The sequence below is a fragment of the Eschscholzia californica genome, unplaced genomic scaffold, assembly GCF_041429995.1.
Source record: "Eschscholzia californica isolate CP2 unplaced genomic scaffold, dmEscCali1.0.p SCAF_3, whole genome shotgun sequence".
In the NCBI taxonomy this organism is placed as follows: Eukaryota; Viridiplantae; Streptophyta; class Magnoliopsida; order Ranunculales; family Papaveraceae; genus Eschscholzia; species Eschscholzia californica.
The window spans coordinates 15936705-15954820 of NW_028238420.1; the positions used below are offsets into that span (position 1 = coordinate 15936705).

At 33.6% G+C, this 18116-nt stretch overlaps 1 protein-coding gene across 1 annotated transcript; it reads right to left on the bottom strand.

Annotated features, from left to right (window-relative positions):
• Positions 1–1832: 1832 nt before the first annotated feature.
• LOC147548691 (uncharacterized) lies at positions 1833–17341 on the bottom strand. Its single transcript, XM_086666010.1, has 11 exons — positions 17212–17341; positions 6671–7197; positions 6414–6519; positions 5961–6057; positions 5371–5466; positions 5152–5222; positions 4512–4577; positions 2995–3156; positions 2390–2479; positions 2030–2283; positions 1833–1985 (listed from the first exon to the last, which is right to left on the bottom strand). The coding sequence occupies exons 2-8, from the start codon at positions 6772–6774 to the stop codon at positions 3136–3138; spliced, it is 561 nt and encodes a 186-aa protein (XP_086522136.1). The 5' UTR covers positions 6775–7197; positions 17212–17341; the 3' UTR covers positions 1833–1985; positions 2030–2283; positions 2390–2479; positions 2995–3135.
• Between the last annotated feature and the right edge of the window lie 775 nt (positions 17342–18116).

The following is an 18116-nucleotide window of genomic DNA, read 5'->3' on the forward strand; positions in this document are numbered from 1 at the left end:
TAAATTCATAGAGTGAAGAAGTTCCTGGGTGATGATAATATTGTCCATAATTTGACGCCCAGGAACAAAGACATTTTGGGTCCAAGTAATATTGTCCTCGAGGTAAGGTCTCATCCTATTAGCAATTATTTTCGTGATGAATTTATAAACTGAGTTGCAAAGGGAAATGGGCCTAAAGTCCGAGGCCTTAAATAATTTCTCATATTATTTTAAACCTTATATATCAATATCCATATTATTTTGACAATTTTTAGTTAATACAAAATATTATATGCTTTTTTAGTTACTAGGTATACCGTGCCTCGGACACGACAAAATCCATTAAACATGTAATCCAGATGTATTTACATGACGGTAGAATTAATTGACAAATAGTCAAATTAGTCTTATTAAATTTGTCAAAATCAAAGAACATAGGGAGAGACATGGTGAGGGGTATACTAAAGAGAGATTACAATAATGATTAAGTTCAAAGATACCAGTCAGATATTACAAATTAGATATATATAGAAATGCATCTAGTTAGATTTAAACAAAAAAATAAAATAAAATTTATCTGAAGTACAAAGATCTGAGGGAGGGAAGACTATACAATTATTTTATTATTCATGTAAATATAGTATTACACAACAAACATGAATTAACTTCAAACAGTATTTTTGTTTGTATACAAAGTGGAATTTCCTACTCTGTAATATGCTTCAACAAAAACAAAATCTTCATGTCACTTTATAACTTATTTGTTGTTAGGGGAGTAGAGGAGGTTCAAAAAACCATTCGAATTTTATGGAAACACTTATAGGATTTTATGGAGGAGAAGTTGTTGGGTTAGAATTCCACTATATGGAATGGGTTAAAAATGCCATTAGTTGTGAGGGTTATGGAGTCATTACATTTAAGCAATTATGGGGGGTCAAATACAAAGTGAAGTTTGAGGGTTAAATACAAGGTGTAATCTTCCAATCTAGTTGACAATTTTTCTTTTTTTCTTGTCCTAGTCAGCTTGTCCTAGTCACAACTTTTGTGTTACATAGGGAGAGACATGGTGAGGGGTATACTAAAGAGAGATTACAATAATGATTAAGTTCAAAGATACCAGTCAGATATTACAAATTAGATATATATAGAAATGCATCTAGTTAGATTTAAACAAAAAAATAAAATAAAATTTATCTGAAGTACAAAGATCTGAGGGAGGGAAGACTATACAATTATTTTATTATTCATGTAAATATAGTATTACACAACAAACATGAATTAACTTCAAACAGTATTTTTGTTTGTATACAAAGTGGAATTTCCTACTCTGTAATATGCTTCAACAAAAACAAAATCTTCATGTCACTTTATAACTTATTTGTTGTTAGGGGAGTAGAGGAGGTTCAAAAAACCATTCGAATTTTATGGAAACACTTATAGGATTTTATGGAGGAGAAGTTGTTGGGTTAGAATTCCACTATATGGAATGGGTTAAAAATGCCATTAGTTGTGAGGGTTATGGAGTCATTACATTTAAGCAATTATGGGGGGTCAAATACAAAGTGAAGTTTGAGGGTTAAATACAAGGTGTAATCTTCCAATCTAGTTGACAATTTTTCTTTTTTTCTTGTCCTAGTCAGCTTGTCCTAGTCACAACTTTTGTGTTTTGTTATATAGACTAGGTATAACCCGTGCCTCCGGCACGGTAGAATTTGTTTGATACAACATCTAACATACTTTTTGAGTATTAAATGTAAATGAGTACTAATGGATATAAGTCCATACAATGTTTTCTATGCTTTCTTTTAAGTTTTATCCCTGTATGATGGGGAATCAGAATCACAAACATGTAGTAACTAAATAAATCTGAAACTTTTATCAATAAAAATGTCATTTTTAAATTTTACATTGGGTTAAAGTATTCAATCTCTTATTGCAACAAAAACAGAAGTATTCAATCTTTTACAATCTATTCTCCCAAGTGCTGAAAATGAAGATTTGATGCGCTAATGAAGCTAATCAAACTTTGGCAATAATGAAGATTTGATGCGCTAATGAAGCTAATCAAACTTTGGCAATAATGAAGATTTGATGCGCTAATGAAGCTAATCAAACTTTGGCAATAATGATGTAGTCAAGACTCTATGCCTGCTTAATCTCCATTAGGAATTACGACACCTTTTGTGGTAAATTCATCATCAAAGCAAACATGTGATGTGCATTTTTAACAACGTAGACAGGTGTTTGCAATATTACATTCCAGAGCTCAAAATTTCCATCATCTGAACCAGATCACATGAATGTCTGCAACAACAAGCCTCTAAGGATAGGGCACGAAATACTAACTGGGTTTTCATCAAGCACCTAGTTGAGATGATCATACTAACAATTCCATTAAGTTAAACTATACCTTTGTTTTAACTTCAGAAGGGTTTCATAAATCTGAATACGTAACTCTCCCTTAGTACAAGCACCAAAGCTGATGAAAAGTGTAATTTACCTGCAAATACCAAATACAATAACAATAATGTAATCTTGTTCACAAATAAGCCCACTTAGATTAGAAAGCACAACCACACAAAAAAAAAAAAACAGAACTGAGGTAGTGGAAAAATGTAGGTAACAACACTTGCTTTGGTGGATGGCACGAGCTAACAATTTGAAATATTGAATCGACTCTCAAATAAATAAATAAAAAACACCTCCTTAGTTTATGTAGCCTGGGAAGGGCCATCGTCTCTTAAAATCCTAACCCTTTCACCCGACTTTCTATCTGGGTAGTGAACTTAAGAGCATTATATTTTACCCGACTCTATAACTTCTGAATATCTAGAGGTAGTCCATTATTAGCAAGGCGAGCATCGGTTTCGTTTAGGTAGACGATGTTGTACTTCTTATCAGAAACAACTTACTGGAAAGCAATACGAAGGGAAATAAAATGTATTTCAATCAATAGAAACATCACCGAAAATATAAAATGGTTAAATATCATATTGAAATGAAGACCAAACTAACCTGAATGAAGGTACTATGAAATGTTCACCCAACTAATTGGTGACAGAAATACAACAATCCTTGCTACTCGTCTTAAGACCAGGTTGTAATTCGTTCAATATTCTAACCTCGTCCCTCGAGGATACAATGAATTGATCCATATTAAGTTGATCTTGGAATTCCCTGAAATATATCAAGTAAAGATAGAATGAATGAAGGGAAACTCTTTAAACCAAAAACAAATATAGGACTTCAAACGAATTTGGATGGATATAAAACTTATTCAGGATCGACCCAGAAAGAAGTTTTAAGAAGCGAGACTTGTTAGAAAAGTCCAGCGAGAAATGGGTAACGATTAACGAAGGATAAATCATAAAAAAGGGTATGTAACAACTGATGGAAACTGATTAATCCCGCCATTACAGGAAATTAAAGGTACCCATTGTTCTTGTAAACTCCTACAAATAGAAAAGCTAAAACTAAATCAAGATCAAATTGGTAAAGCCTCAGAATACAAAATTCACAGTTTGTCCAATGGTTGAATTTTGTCATTTCATTTTGAGATATCTTTAAAAAGCATAAAAAATAGAATTAAATCACCCACAAGCAAAAAGAGGAATTAAAAGCAACCACATACAAAAAGAATCATAAAGACACACAATCATGATATTTCCTGTCGATTCAGACTTAGTGATGAAGAGCATAAAGAGTTGTTAATTAGATTCCGATGAGATTATGTGCATCTTCATGAGAAGTGCTGAAACATTGAAGGAGAAGAAAGATTGATTGTTGTGCCTTTCTTCATATAGGACAAATAAGGAATATCTTCAATACCAATTTAGTTGTTGGTAGTATCAGTTTTAGGCGCTTTCTTTGTTGGCATATATTTAGGTGCTTATATTTTACGCTTTGTTATTTTATAAGAAGTTAAGATAGAAGAACAGAAGAATTAAGAAAGTTAACCACAAAGAAATTTAAGAGGATGAAGAAAGATGAAGAACTTGTTGTATCTCATTGTTTCTGGGAAATCATAGTCAATTTCACCACCTCACTGCATCAATAACAAATAAAAACTAAAATTTATCATGTCTCTATGTCATTACTATATACAATTTGTATCAAACTCCATCTATTAATTTGAAACTATTCAAGCTTCTTCAACTTTGTTTCGATTCAATTTTTGACTAATGATATGATATGATAAAGAACTATTAAGAAATTCGGCGCAAACAAAATCAAATCTAAAATCCTTACAACAAACAAAAGTTTATCATGTCTTATATCATTAGGTTTCTAGATAAACTTCATTTTATATCATAGCAACAAACATGTTTAACTTGCAGACCTAACTCATTTCTTTATTTATATAAAGCTAATAAAGTTCGATTTTGAACCAATATCTTTCCTCATACCTATACATCTGGTGCTTCTAATTTTTTTTTTCTAAATTTTACGAGGGATTTAAAGAGCCTTCAGTCAGAATGCAAGTAATCAACAGTTTGAAAACAACATTTAGATTAAAAGGACAAAATAATTACCTGATTAAGAGGCCCAATCTTCTTGCTCAATCTATTTGCTTCTATGAAATCACAACAACTGAAAACCTGTAAAGGAAAATTATAAACTTACCAATCAGACTCTTTATTTCTAAATCAACTGCAGAAGAAACCAAAGGATATAAATTTGGATCTTCTAGAGATGAAACTGAGTATAGCTGACCTAAGCAGTCCGACTCAGATTCGATACTTTGTTTTGTTATTGGACTGGTCTAGAGTTGTATTGTATAAATCACTCTCTAAAAGTGTATTGTTATAACCCAATTGAAACCCAAAATACAATAATTCTATGTGATATTGTTACCGGAACAGTCAAAGAATGGAATGGAGAGAGTGATAGGGTTGCGATGGAGAAGATCGAGCACTCGATTTATAGAGTAGGATAGTAACTGACCTTCTCTCATCCATGGTCTTAAACTATGTTGCATTTGTTCATTTTCAAACTATTTCACTTCCTATGAATGAAATCATTAATCACATTATGTACGGAACAAAAAAAAAGTTTGAATAATTTCCTTAAAAAAAATCCAATACAAACTCCTTATTAATTAACAAAGGAAAAAAATGCAAATTTTAAAAAATACAAATAGAACAACAAATTCCTCGAACTCTTTGGGCTGACCTTGGAGTTGGATACGATGGTTGTCCAATTTGAAGTTTGAACAAAGAATAATCCTTGAAATGAATCATGTACTGGTGGAAAATGAGAAAAAAAAAAGATCTAACACTTAATGATGCTATATTAAACTCAATGATGTTATATTAAGCTAGACATTTTCTTGTCAATATCTCCTAAGCTACTCTAGCGGATATAGTATTGTAATACCATTTCTTGACTTACCATTATTTAAGATGTAGTCAAAAGACCCAAGTGCATCAGAAATATCCTGATATATTTTTTTGTGACAATAAATGACCCAGGTGATTATCAATACACCTACATTGTCATAGTAACAAACATCATCAACTCGGTAAAGCAAGGTATCACATAAAAAATCAATTAGAAGAAGTAAAAATAATAACCACCAAAAGCGCATTTGAGAGATCAAAATCATTAACAATAAATTCATTTAGAATTAGATAATGTTTGCACTAATCTTATCAATAATATCTACAAATGAAATATGGGCTGTTAAAGAAACAATATCTCAACTACTGTAAGAAGAAAAAAATCGAAAAAAGCACCAGAAGATTGAATCAAATATTTCTATTTACAATCAAGATGGGTACTTATAATTTGTCAAAAAAACTATTAATATAGAAGTAAGGGTTTTATGTTTTTGCAGGAATAAGCCCTGAAAATGTCAAACTTAGGTCATCAAACTTCAATTGGATATGAAGCAGAAATCCAATATCAAGCTATAAAAGGGCAAGTACAGGTAAAAACGAAAAAGCAAAAGATGGATACCAAGTTATAGAAGTACGACTCACCATAGTTGTAAGTGGATGGAGAGGCTGAGAAATTACCGAAGGCTTCAACAAAGTCAAAGAATTGAAAACAGAAGATCATCCACCTAAATATCAGACCCTGACGAATTCAAAACATTGAATTGAAGTTATCAAAATCAAATAACGATGTAACTACTTTGATAAGAAAAAAAAAAAATTAAACCTCTCTCTCCTACTCTGCGACAACATGTATGTCTTCAAAATAGTTCACTCTTCTTATTTCTCAAGTATCGCCAGATTGGGAAGAATAAAAAAAGTCAAAGACAAATTATACCATTTTTATGCAGTTTAGTTGTAGGAGCAACATTACATCTAATCTAAAAGGCGCGACATCTTTGGGTGTGAATGTTACATTCATATACTCTCACCAAATACATTGATGTCCTATACGAACATCCATGAACCTAAAACAAACCAAAAAAGTAGATCTCTCACCTTCACCAAAAAAAATTCATGAATATACAACAGATGTAGAAGATGAAGAATATAATTACTTAATGGCACGAATAACCTTCTTGATTCTTGATTCTTCATCTCCCACCTATAATAAAACGATAAAACCAAACTATTAGACGAACTGAGAAAAAAATTTGAGAAATTGTAAAACCCTAATAACATAAATTCTTCTTCTGAAAAATCAATCAACTAAAAATGAAACCCTAAAAACCCAAATTATGAAGGTTAGGAGTTACCAGATTTCTTCACTGGGTTTTTTCCTTTTTGCAACCTCTAGAGAGATGTAACAACCATTTCTAGATAAACCGTCTTCCACTTCCTTTTTGCAATCTTCCTCCATTGATGAGAGGCCCAGGGAGTGGTTGAGAGGCACAGGGAAAGGGAGAGAGCGAAGCGCAAAGGGTACTGTCGACTGGGAGGAGGGTCGTTGAAAAAAAATGTTTCCACTGAAGATGGTGAATTAATTTTTTTTCTAGATAAACCGTTTTCCACTTCCTTTTTGCAATCTTCCTCCATTGATGAGAGGAAGAATGTAACGTCTGATGAAGAGAGAGGGGTGCAGGGGGAAAGAGAGAGAGAGAGAGACGCAAAGGGTACTGTCGATTGGGAAGAAAAAAGGTCTCCATTGAAGAAGGTGAATTAATTTTCTTGGAAGTGGGTAAATGATCTAATGGTTGAGATGCTAGATGAAACGAAACAGACGGCTAGATTTATCTAGGGTTTTGTCCCAGTCAGCACTATTCAACCTGTTTTATTATATAGACTAGGTATCTCCCGCGCCCTGCGGGCGCGGTCAATCCCGTCGGGCTTACGCCAGTCGTGATTAAAAACCTCCACCGCATGAGCACAACGAGTTTAAACATTCTCTCGGGTGCATGTAACACAATGTCTGCGTAAATCGTCGTCTGACGTCACCCAGACCGAGTCCATACCTAGACGTGCTAGCACTATACGAAGAAACACATACACCATAGTGCTAGCACGTCTAGGTTTGGACTCGGTCTGGGTGACGTCAGACGACGATTTACGCAGACATTGTGTTACATGCACCCGAGAGAATGTTTAAACTCGTTGTGCTCATGCGGTGGAGGTTTTTAATCACGACTGGCGTAAGCCCGACGGGATTGACCGCGCCCGCAGGGCGCGGGAGATACCTAGTCTTAATGAATTCGTATAAAATAAACAAAAAAAACAAAAAGAAGTAAGAAAAGTACGTAAATGACATTGCAGTGAATTAAAAAAATTTTGGCAACATTTGGTAACCTTCTTAAAATTGATCAATGACCTTTAAATTTACTTCCAAAAACTTCAAGCAATTAGAAAACTATATATCATCATTAGAACGACAATGATTAACAACTTTTATGTGAATGAATGATTTCTTTGAGATTGTCCTACCTGCAAGACGGGAAAAAATTTAATGAATAAAAAAAGACAGTCAAAGAGGAATATTACTTCTAAAACTAAATTTCTTAATTGTGAGTTAGTCCATGCAATTATAGTGGTATATGAGAGGGTTAGAAAACCTACCTCTAAAGAGAAAAGTGGGTAGATATGATGGTTTGTAACTCTTTATAAATTTCCAAATATTTCCAAACATTGACATACATTAGAAGCATGAATGAGTCTCGTGGGCAACAAATTAACATCATAGTTACTTTTTTTTTCAGAAACATAAGTACAAAGAGAACACCATTAAGAACAAACATGATTAGTAACATAAATAAGAAGAACCTTATAGATTTTCATTACACTGAAGTGAGAAATGGTAGGAGAGCACAAACTCAAAAGAATTAAATAAATCTCAGACATTTTTTTTTTCTCTTGGTCTCTTAACTGGTTATCTCTCTCATAATACTACTCAACATAACTTTGGAACTTGATGAAGAACGTACAAATCCTGAGATGACATTAGATATTAGAGTACACATACGTACAATGGAGAGTAACACAAAAGAGCAAAAACCTTCACAATGACGTTAAATTCACATAATCATGAAAAAATAGATTTTCAGTAATCACAAAAACTTACTTCCAAACTAATACAATGAAAATCATAACTATTTACCAAAACAAATACTTATAACATAAAAAAACTTGAAAAATGAACTTTAATTTAAGACTTCACCAGTCTCAAATATATTCAGTAAGCCACCACCATAAACCTTCAATTGAAAATCAGAATCATTTATCAAAACAAATATTATTAGAACATTAAAAAAAACTAAAAAAAAATGAACTACTTTCATTCCTTTAAGAAAAAAAGGTTAGAATAGATCATCATTTATATTTGAAGAGAAAAAAATAGAAAATAAATGGCAACCCGGAAGACATCTAAGGAGAAATCTAACGGAATTTAGAAAGAAAAAGAGTAGTTGTTTGAGGAAGTTAGTCTGAAACAATTAACGAAGAACATGATCGTTACAAATTATTTTTGTTTCAAAAACATTTAAAATAATGTGCAACTAAATATCGATATAAGCATTAGAACCATGAATACACCGAAACTCATAAACATAAACTCTACTTTATTGTCCCTTGGTCTTAAGAGATTATCTCTCTCAAAAAATGAAAAAAATACACAAATTAATGAATCTAGTTAAACATATATCGATATAAGCATTAGAACCATGAATACACCGAAACTCATAAACATAAACTCAAAACAATGAAAAAAAAACACAAATTAATGAATCTAATTTACTTCAAAACCATTATCCATGAAACTTGGTGAAGGATAAACAATGAATCCATAAAACCAAGATTAACAAATAAATAATGAGAAATTACATGAATCTCTTCAATAGAACTAATCTCTTTTAAGAATCTATCCAACTTGCACTCATTTCCTAGATAAATAACTATTAAACAATTCTTACGTCTTCGACAAAAGCTTCGACACCGTTTTTCAAATGTATTGGAACTTAAATATGAGACGTTCTCTCCATTAAATTATTTTTCTTTCATCTTTTTTTCTCCCTGAAAAAAAATAAAGACCAAATATATCAAACAAACAAATCTATATCTAACTTAACACCAACATAACAGAAAATGTAGAGAAAAATTACCATAAAAATGGGAGCAAGAAATAGTGAAAGTGAAGTGTAATTAGCAAAAACCTTGATTGTGGTTGGAGAAAAATAAGAAATGTAATTAGCAAAGTCAAGAGTTGATCCGAGAGAGATATATCTTGTTTATTTTCATTTATGGTTTTGAGATAAATGTGGAGGGAGATGGAGAATTTTAAGGAACATAGGTTCAATCGATTTATTCTTTGCAAATTACATTAAGAAAGATTTGTAAAATAAAGCTTCGTTTGTTCACCAACCCTGTATAAATGGAAATAAAACTAAGGAATTTTTTCTCTTTTTCTCCAACATTTTGAGTTACCTACATATAGAATGTAAACACAATTCAATGAGTTCCCAGAACAACAATCATCACATTCTTTACCGATTAAGAACATCAAATCACCAAATAATGAAAGAAAGAGGGAAAATCGATATGGCAAAATAAAACATTTGATGAATAGAGGTTTATCTATGTAGACAACTAATTTCTTATAGGTGAAAGGTTCAAATTCCATAATATGGAAAAGGGAATAAAGTCTTAATATTCAAATTTCATACAATAGATTTACAACCAACAAACCCTAGTTAAAAACAAAGAAGAGTTTATGACTAATGGAAACAAAACCACAATAAAACTAATAAAACTATAACCATTGTTATAAAGTTTTTCCAACCATGTTACCCGTACTGAGTCTAACCATGTTGCCTGTCCAAACGCCAAAATAGATTGTTATAAGTTTTTAAAGGGTTGATAATCTAAAATCAATTTGGATATTAAACCAAAACTAAATAATGAACTGGAATAATAAAACAAATAGAAAGATATAACTACACATCATATTTAAGATATACATTTACCTCCTCTCGGCTTAAAAAAAATGAAAAAAATTACACATAACTTTAAACAACCTACAAAATAATTAGATAGTCACCAAGAAAATAAAAAATATTGTTGATTGAATGAAAGTGAGAGAGAGAGCAGAGAACAAATTAGAGAAAGTATAATTGGTAGATATTCGGTTTTGATGTTCAGAGAATGAAAGGATAAAAAGCAATGGGAGGATACGGGTATTTTGTAACTGCCAATTATACTTTTTTAACTCGGTGGGGATCATATGTAAATGGTAGATATTCAGTTTTGATATTGAGTATTTTGTTACTACCTATCTAATTAGGTGGATGATGGATGGAAAGTTTAAAAAACTGGATTTCAGTTATTGACTTAAATCACCGGATCAAAATTACCTCAAAGTATTTAGTGTTCAAGATTCAGAAACAAATACTTGCAGTTTGACTCTAACATCAATTAGCAAACCATAATCTATAAAAAAAAAATCATGATATCAATTAGTTAAATTAAACCTAGCTAAAAATAAGAAACAAATAAGTTTCTTGCAAAGAGGAAAGAGATTAGATAAAAAAGAGGAAACAACCAAAGAAGATGATATTACCTGCAAACAAAAGTTAGAGGTATATAGACTCATAAATGAGCAGAAAATAAACCGAAGAAGGTTACATTACCTGCAAAAAAACTTAAGATAAAAAAGAAAGAGATGAGATTAAATCAACAATATTAAATGATGATCGATGAGCCAAAAAGAAGAGGAACAAACCAGAAATTCAAAACTCAAATTTTAAAGCAAGGGAGTTTGATGAATCGCCCACCTTTAAACTCCCCACGATTTCCTCCCATATTTTAGGAGTTAAATGTTAAATGATGATAATACCCCTTCATCTATATTTTTAGATGTTAACCCACATGTTATTTTTGTAAAAGATGAGGGTATAAAAATAATTAGATAGTTTTGAAAACAAATAAACAACCGACTAAATCATGCTTTGAGACTTCTAAGAGGACAGTCAGGATTCACAAATGAAGATTGCACGGCCAAGATTTATAATTGTTATTTATGACTAAGCAAAAAACCTAGCTGAATTGTTATATAGATGATTAATAATATATTGACCAAATCAATCATTTTCTCTTTTGGTTAATCTTAGGTTATTTAGTTCATTTCTAGGGTTATTTAGTCGTAACCTGGTTGAAACCCCTGAACATGTTCTTCTTCACTGTCACTTTGTGAAAAATATTTAGTTCTATTTCATTATTATATCAACTAACATTAAGTCGGTTTCTGAATGGATTTTATCTTTGAAAGATTTAGACAGTATCTAATGTACTTCGAATGACATTAACTTTTTTTCTATCTTATGGTATATTTGGAAAGCACAATGTGATCAATGGTTTGAAAAAATCATTAATAGACCCTCTCAAGTTATTAATCAGATTTTATCATTTCCTTGCACACCTGGTGTAGTTAAAACCACAAAACGATTATGTCCTTAATGTTGGACTCCGCCGGTTTACCCTTCTATAAAATTAATACAGATGCCTCGTTTACTGACATTAACAATTGTATTGGAATTAACTTCATGATTCACAGGCCAAATTCATTGAAGCAAAAGTAGAAACTCTTCGAGCTCGTTCGAGCGAGGAAAGTGAAGCCCAAGCTATTTTATCCGGAGTACGATGAGCGATTACTCATAACTACAAGTACACCATTATTGAAAGCGGCAACCTAAGTCTAATCCAGCATATGCATGATTCTAGAAAATCGATACATTGCCATTCGACAGCTCACATTCAACAAGTCAAAGTTCTCATACCTAACTTCAACAGCATTCAGTTCTCGTACGTAGCCAGAAATCACAATATCCCTGCTGATAAGCTAGCGAAATGGGCTAAGAAAATTCAAAGCAATAGATTCTGGAAATACATTCACAAACTTATCTCTAATATGTATTGTAATCGCGCTCTTACCTTTTAGACTTTTAGTAATTTAAGTTATCTTAAAAAAAAAAAAGAGGAAATCAAGTTCTTATGCACATTTTTTTGTTCTCTATGATTGAGTCCTTTAATACAAGATTGAATGTTGTTTAATAATCTCCCCAGTTCTTGATTGCTACTTGTTGTTATTCTTACTAGTTCATACAAGTGAATTTAGTCGATTGTTATGTCATGATCATGATTCTAAATTGGATCTCATTTCTGATCATGACTAGAGCTTTTCAACTAGCCAAGAAGACAGTGACGAGACCAAGATTTTTTTCATGTGGGGGAAATTTAAGTCAAAGAAAACATATGCTACAACAAAATAGCTTTTATTGATTCATAAAATTTTACCTATTTAGATAAAGAAACTTAAAATAATTATTTTGAATTCATATCCTTACGTCACCAGCAAGAAAAATGATGAGATTGCAGCAGTGTCATCCAAAACAAATCCAATCATAAAATTTATAGCTTATGTATTCTTTGTATGTTTCCTATTTAATAGGAGTTCCTAGTAATGAGTTTAATTAATAATGAGTGAGAGTGTTTTGGGTTATTGATTGGGTGACTTGTAATTAATAATGGGTTAGACTAATTTGAGCACTCATGGGGCACATAAAGATACCCATTTAAGACTAAAAAACTCAACTTTGCACCCACGGGCCCTACGTGGGCTCGCCCGTGAGGCACACCTAAAGCTGTTAACAATTGAGGTGTCGTTTGACAACCAAAAGAAGAGGTACTTTTGTTTGTAGTAGAAGTTATTTTGCTTCAAAAAAGTGAAAAATTATCATAAATATATTTGACAAAAATGTTGCTTATAAGTCAAAGTTAGTTTAGTAAAGCGATTTACTTTTTTATTTTCTTTTTCTCATAAAGATATTTGATTTCAATTAAATTTATTTATGATTTTTATGATTACTCTTTTGGAAGATTTGGTGGTGATATTGGTGGTGGTGGTGGTGATGCTGGTGGTGATGGTGGTGGAGCTTTTGAGGTATTGATAATTGCGGTGGTGATTCTGATGTGATTGAGGTGTGATGTGGTGGTGGAGGGTAAGGTGGTGGTGGAGGTTTGGTGGTAGGGATATGGTGGCGGTGGAGGTATGCCGGTGGTGATGGAGGTATGACAGTGGTGCTTGAGGTATGGATGGTGGTGGTCATATGGGTATGGATGGTGTTACTTGAGGTACGATAGTGGTGGTAGAGGTACTGTGATGGTGGTGGTGGTTGAGATACAGTGGTGGTGGTGGTGGTGGAGGTTTGAGGTGTGGTGGTGTTGGAGGTGTATAGTGGTGGTTGGTGGTGGTAGTACAGTGGTGTGGTGGAAGTTTACTTGTGGTGTTGGAGCGGAAATAAACGAATAAACAAGTTTGGCAAAGTTAAATTTGTGTATATGTTGAAGAAAAGTTACTTAAGTTTAAAGTCAAAAGCTAAAAATATGAACGTTAAACGAAAGTCAAATTTTAAGTTAAGTGAAGTCGGAAACTTTCACGTTACCAAACTGATTTTTTTACTTTTATACTTAAATAAGCAAAAAAAAAAAAAAAAACTTATTTTAGTGTTGCCAAATGACACCCGAATATTTATAGATAAAGTTTTCAAAATAGACAATTCAGTGAGGATGTCATGACCATAAAAATGAGATTCGCGACAAAAGAAAATATTTCCAAAAGTACAATATAGTGAGAGGTAATTCAATAAACTAATAATAGAAACATCTAATCAAACTACAGATTAAAACACAAACTATTCAAATAAAAATTTTACCCACCATTGTGTATACATACATATATATATATATATATATATATATATATCTAGTACTATGATTTCTTTTTTAACTTTGAACAAATTAAAGAAAATTGTGTTCTTTCGATTTACATATGTGCCAATCTAAATGAATTTAAAAACCTAAAAAATGAAGAGGTCAAAATATAATTTCATAGATCATTTGGTATGTGTGCAAATTTAATGAAGTATAAGATAATCACCAGGTAAGGGGTTTTTTAAGGAAAGAAAATCTCTCGCCTGACGTCAGCAGGCGATTCAGCTTTCTTCATTTTTTCTCCCCAAAACAACAACCCCCTCCCAACACACAAAACCTAATCATCACAAACCAGCAAAACACCCATGCAAAATCACTAAACACTTCCCCTCAACTACCCCGTCACACTACCCAATAACAGAATAAGTAATAATCCTCCATCTCCATTAAATCCAAGCCACACGCCTCTCACAGTCCTAAGACAACAGCCACTCGGATTGGGGGAAAATCTCGTCACGAACCTTCCACCACCCTCGTAATCAGAGCTTGCGAAGCCTTGTCAGAATCTTAATCGAATGGAAATAAGTATACGCAAAACGATCCTCCTCTGAAACAGATAAGTGTTCTTTACTATTTACTTTTCTCTTTTTTCTGTTTTTTTCCTCTTCCACTGGTCTCTCTTTCTCCCATGAGTCTCTCTTTCTCTCCTAAGTCTCTCTTTGTCTCTCTTTTCTAATCCTCTATCTCTCTCTACAAGATAAAGAGACGCCTTGATTAGACTGCACACTTAGGATCAATTTCCAAACCCCCTGCATGTATAGTTATGATTATTCTTTGGCCATTCTCTTTGGTTTTCTTTCACCTCTATTTGTTTTCCTTCTATTTATCTACTCTTAGAAAGTTCTTTAGACAGACTTTCTTACCTTCTCTCTCAACCCTCAACATGGCTTCTCAGATAACCCTGGCCTCTCATGGAAGATTGACAATCAAATATCCTAAACCATCATCCGACCAAGAATTACAACCGCTTAATTTTAGATTTATAGCAAGATGGTGTTGTCCTTACGACGTTGGCCTCTCTCACATCCAGAGACTTCTCTATCCTCAATCACGTTTCTTCAGAGACTGTGATCATTTTGCTTACTTTTCAAGAATGAATACTTTCATCATTAAGCCCCAAACCTCCTTTATCATGAATGTTCTCAACTACGGTAGACCTAGGATTCTTCGTGGCATGCTCTTGGTCATGAAAAATGTAGATTTTCCTCTCACTAGGGAAATCACTGACCTTTTTCATGAACCTATGTGGTGTCTTCTCTAAAAGGGTTACTTTCTAAATAGCCCCCAATTTTATGACCAGCTTCCTCCCTAGCCCCCTACTTTATCAAAAATACCCAGATGGCCCCTTTTTCAGTTACCGTTATAACTCCGTTAACTAGTCATCAGTTTTCTTTCCTCTATCTCATCACCTCTCTCTGCCACCTCATCATCTTCACCGACGAAGGTCGCCGGCTAGCAAAATTTCTGGTCGACGACCTTCAAACATAAAAAAACAATTTTTTTCCTCTCTCTTTCTCTCTAAACAGGAAGATACCTTTCTCTCTCTCTCTCTAACCTCTCTATCCATTGCTACTAAGCTGTAGTGTTATTAATTGATTTTTCTTATGGAAGCTATTGCTCCTGTGACGGGACCCGCGGAGGAATTAATTGGAGTGTTGAAATTAAAGGAGTTGAAGGAGATGTCCTTCGACCAAGATGGCAATGCGAGCTATATGTCGGCTAGGACAATTGATGAATAAGATCATCAAGTCCGATTGATTTAGGGGTCGTAGTGTTTAGATAGAAACCAACTACGATCGTCGAATTACGAAGTAATTCGCGGCTAACTTCGATCGGATCCTACATCGGGTTACACATAAGAATGGGTATTTAATCGGATGATATGACTAGTGGGAGTGTGATATAACATTGGGAATGCCCCATAAACATATCTCACAGGCCTAAATAGAATTTGGGCAAAAGATAGCAAAAAGGCCCGAAATAAGGGTTTTGGGCTTATACCGATTCGGGTACTTCTAGGACTCGGATTGGGCTGAATTTTGGAGGGTTAGTTTCTGATATAATAAAATTATACATGCCAATTTTAGTGGTGTTTGGACACCTCCTCCTTAGGGAATTGAGAAAATATCAATAGTTGCTATTTTCGACAATTTCCCTAAATCTTATTCTACAGGGTGTTTTAGGAAACCTAAAAGGAGGTGGATTCTTATTGGGGTTCTATATAAACACTCTTAGGGAAGAGAATAAAGTGTGGAATTTCTCTCTAAGCTTTCTTACTCTACCACATCAAGTAGAGAGGAGAAAGTGAGCTAATCCCAAGCTATCTTCTAGTCAAGCAAGAAGAAGGTCTTCTTATTAACAAACCACCATTGGAGTGCTAGCGAGCTTTCAAGGAGGGATATTAAATACACTATTCGGTGTCCCAAGTAGAGGAGCTACGTTTGAAGCTCTTGGTCTTCTTTAATCTATTCAACTAGCTCGAAGGAAATATCGATTAAGGTAATCTACTATCTTCTTATTAGTTAATTACTAGTTTTGCATGATGATCTTGGGGATACTAGTGTTAGACATTAGATGTCGTTATCCGCTATAAACACTAATATAAGAGTATAAATCCCTTCAGTGGCGTCAGAGCCTCTTGCAATTAACTAGTTTTTGCTAAGAATCGAACTAATTGATATTTGATATGCTGGATAGTTTGATAGTTTGAGTTTATTAAGTTTTAAAAGTGTTTTAAAAGGTATTATAAACTCATGATTTGATTACAATGAATATGATTCAACTTGTTTTCAAATTAAAAATCGAAATTGATGATTGAAATTGTTTCAAAACATTGAATTTCATTGATTTTGAATTGGTTTTCAAAATTGTTCTTGAAAAAGTTTTAAAAACCTAAAATTTTGATCCAAAATTGGTTGATTAAAAGAGTTGTTTTTGAGTTTTAGGAAACTCCCAAAAACAAAAAATTTGGAATTTAGAAGTATTCTAAAAGGAGTTGTTTTGAGTTTTAGGAAACTCCCAAAACAAAATTTGGAAAATTTAAAACTTTCTAAAAGTTTTTGAAAATTTTTAGAAGTATTTTAAAAGGATTTCAAAATTTAGAAAGAATTTTAAAAAATTGGAAGTTAGCAAATAGAGATTTGCACAACAAAATATAAAAATAATATTTTGGAAACTAGGGTTTTGGAAACCCTACTGTCCGGCCAGGAAGCTTCCTGGCCGAACAGAAGCTGTTGGACGCGTCCAGATCGAGTCTAGGACCCGACCACCAGTTGCGATGGAAGCATCTGGATGCGTCTTGGAGACGCGTCCAGAGCAGCTGGGACGCGTCTTAAGACGCGACCAGAAGCTGCACTGGTAGCTTCCTGGACGCGTCTAGAGCTCTCGATCAGACACGTCTTGGAGACGCGTCTGGGAGGTTCGGGGTGTCTCGGACTAGGTTCGAGACACCTAGTGTTGGTCCGGTCCAGCAGCAGACGCGTCTAAGACGCGTCTGGTACATGGACTAGCGTCCTGGCTCCGGCCAGGACGAGACCAGGCCTTGATAGGCCTCGGTCTGGACATGCCGGCCCTATGGGCCGTGCTATGTCCGGACCTTGTCCGAGCCCTTTTGTGGGCTTGGGCCGGGCCTTGTCTAGGACTTGTCCCGGGCTTTTTCGAGGCTTTTCGGACAACGAAAAGGGACCATCATTCGAGTGGGAGTTTTTGCCAAATTTTCTTCCGATTCCAACCAAATAATTCCAAAATTAATCCGGGCCATCCAGAAGGCCAAAACAGATTTCTCTTTAAATTGATTTAGGAAATCATTAAGAATCGAACCAATATTTTTTCCGAAATTGACCCGGGCTTTCAAAACCTGAAACGGAGTTTTTCTTAGAGTTGATTTTAGAAATCATAAAAGATAAAACCGGAACGGACCATTGATCGAATTCTTCGAATTTAGACTTAAGG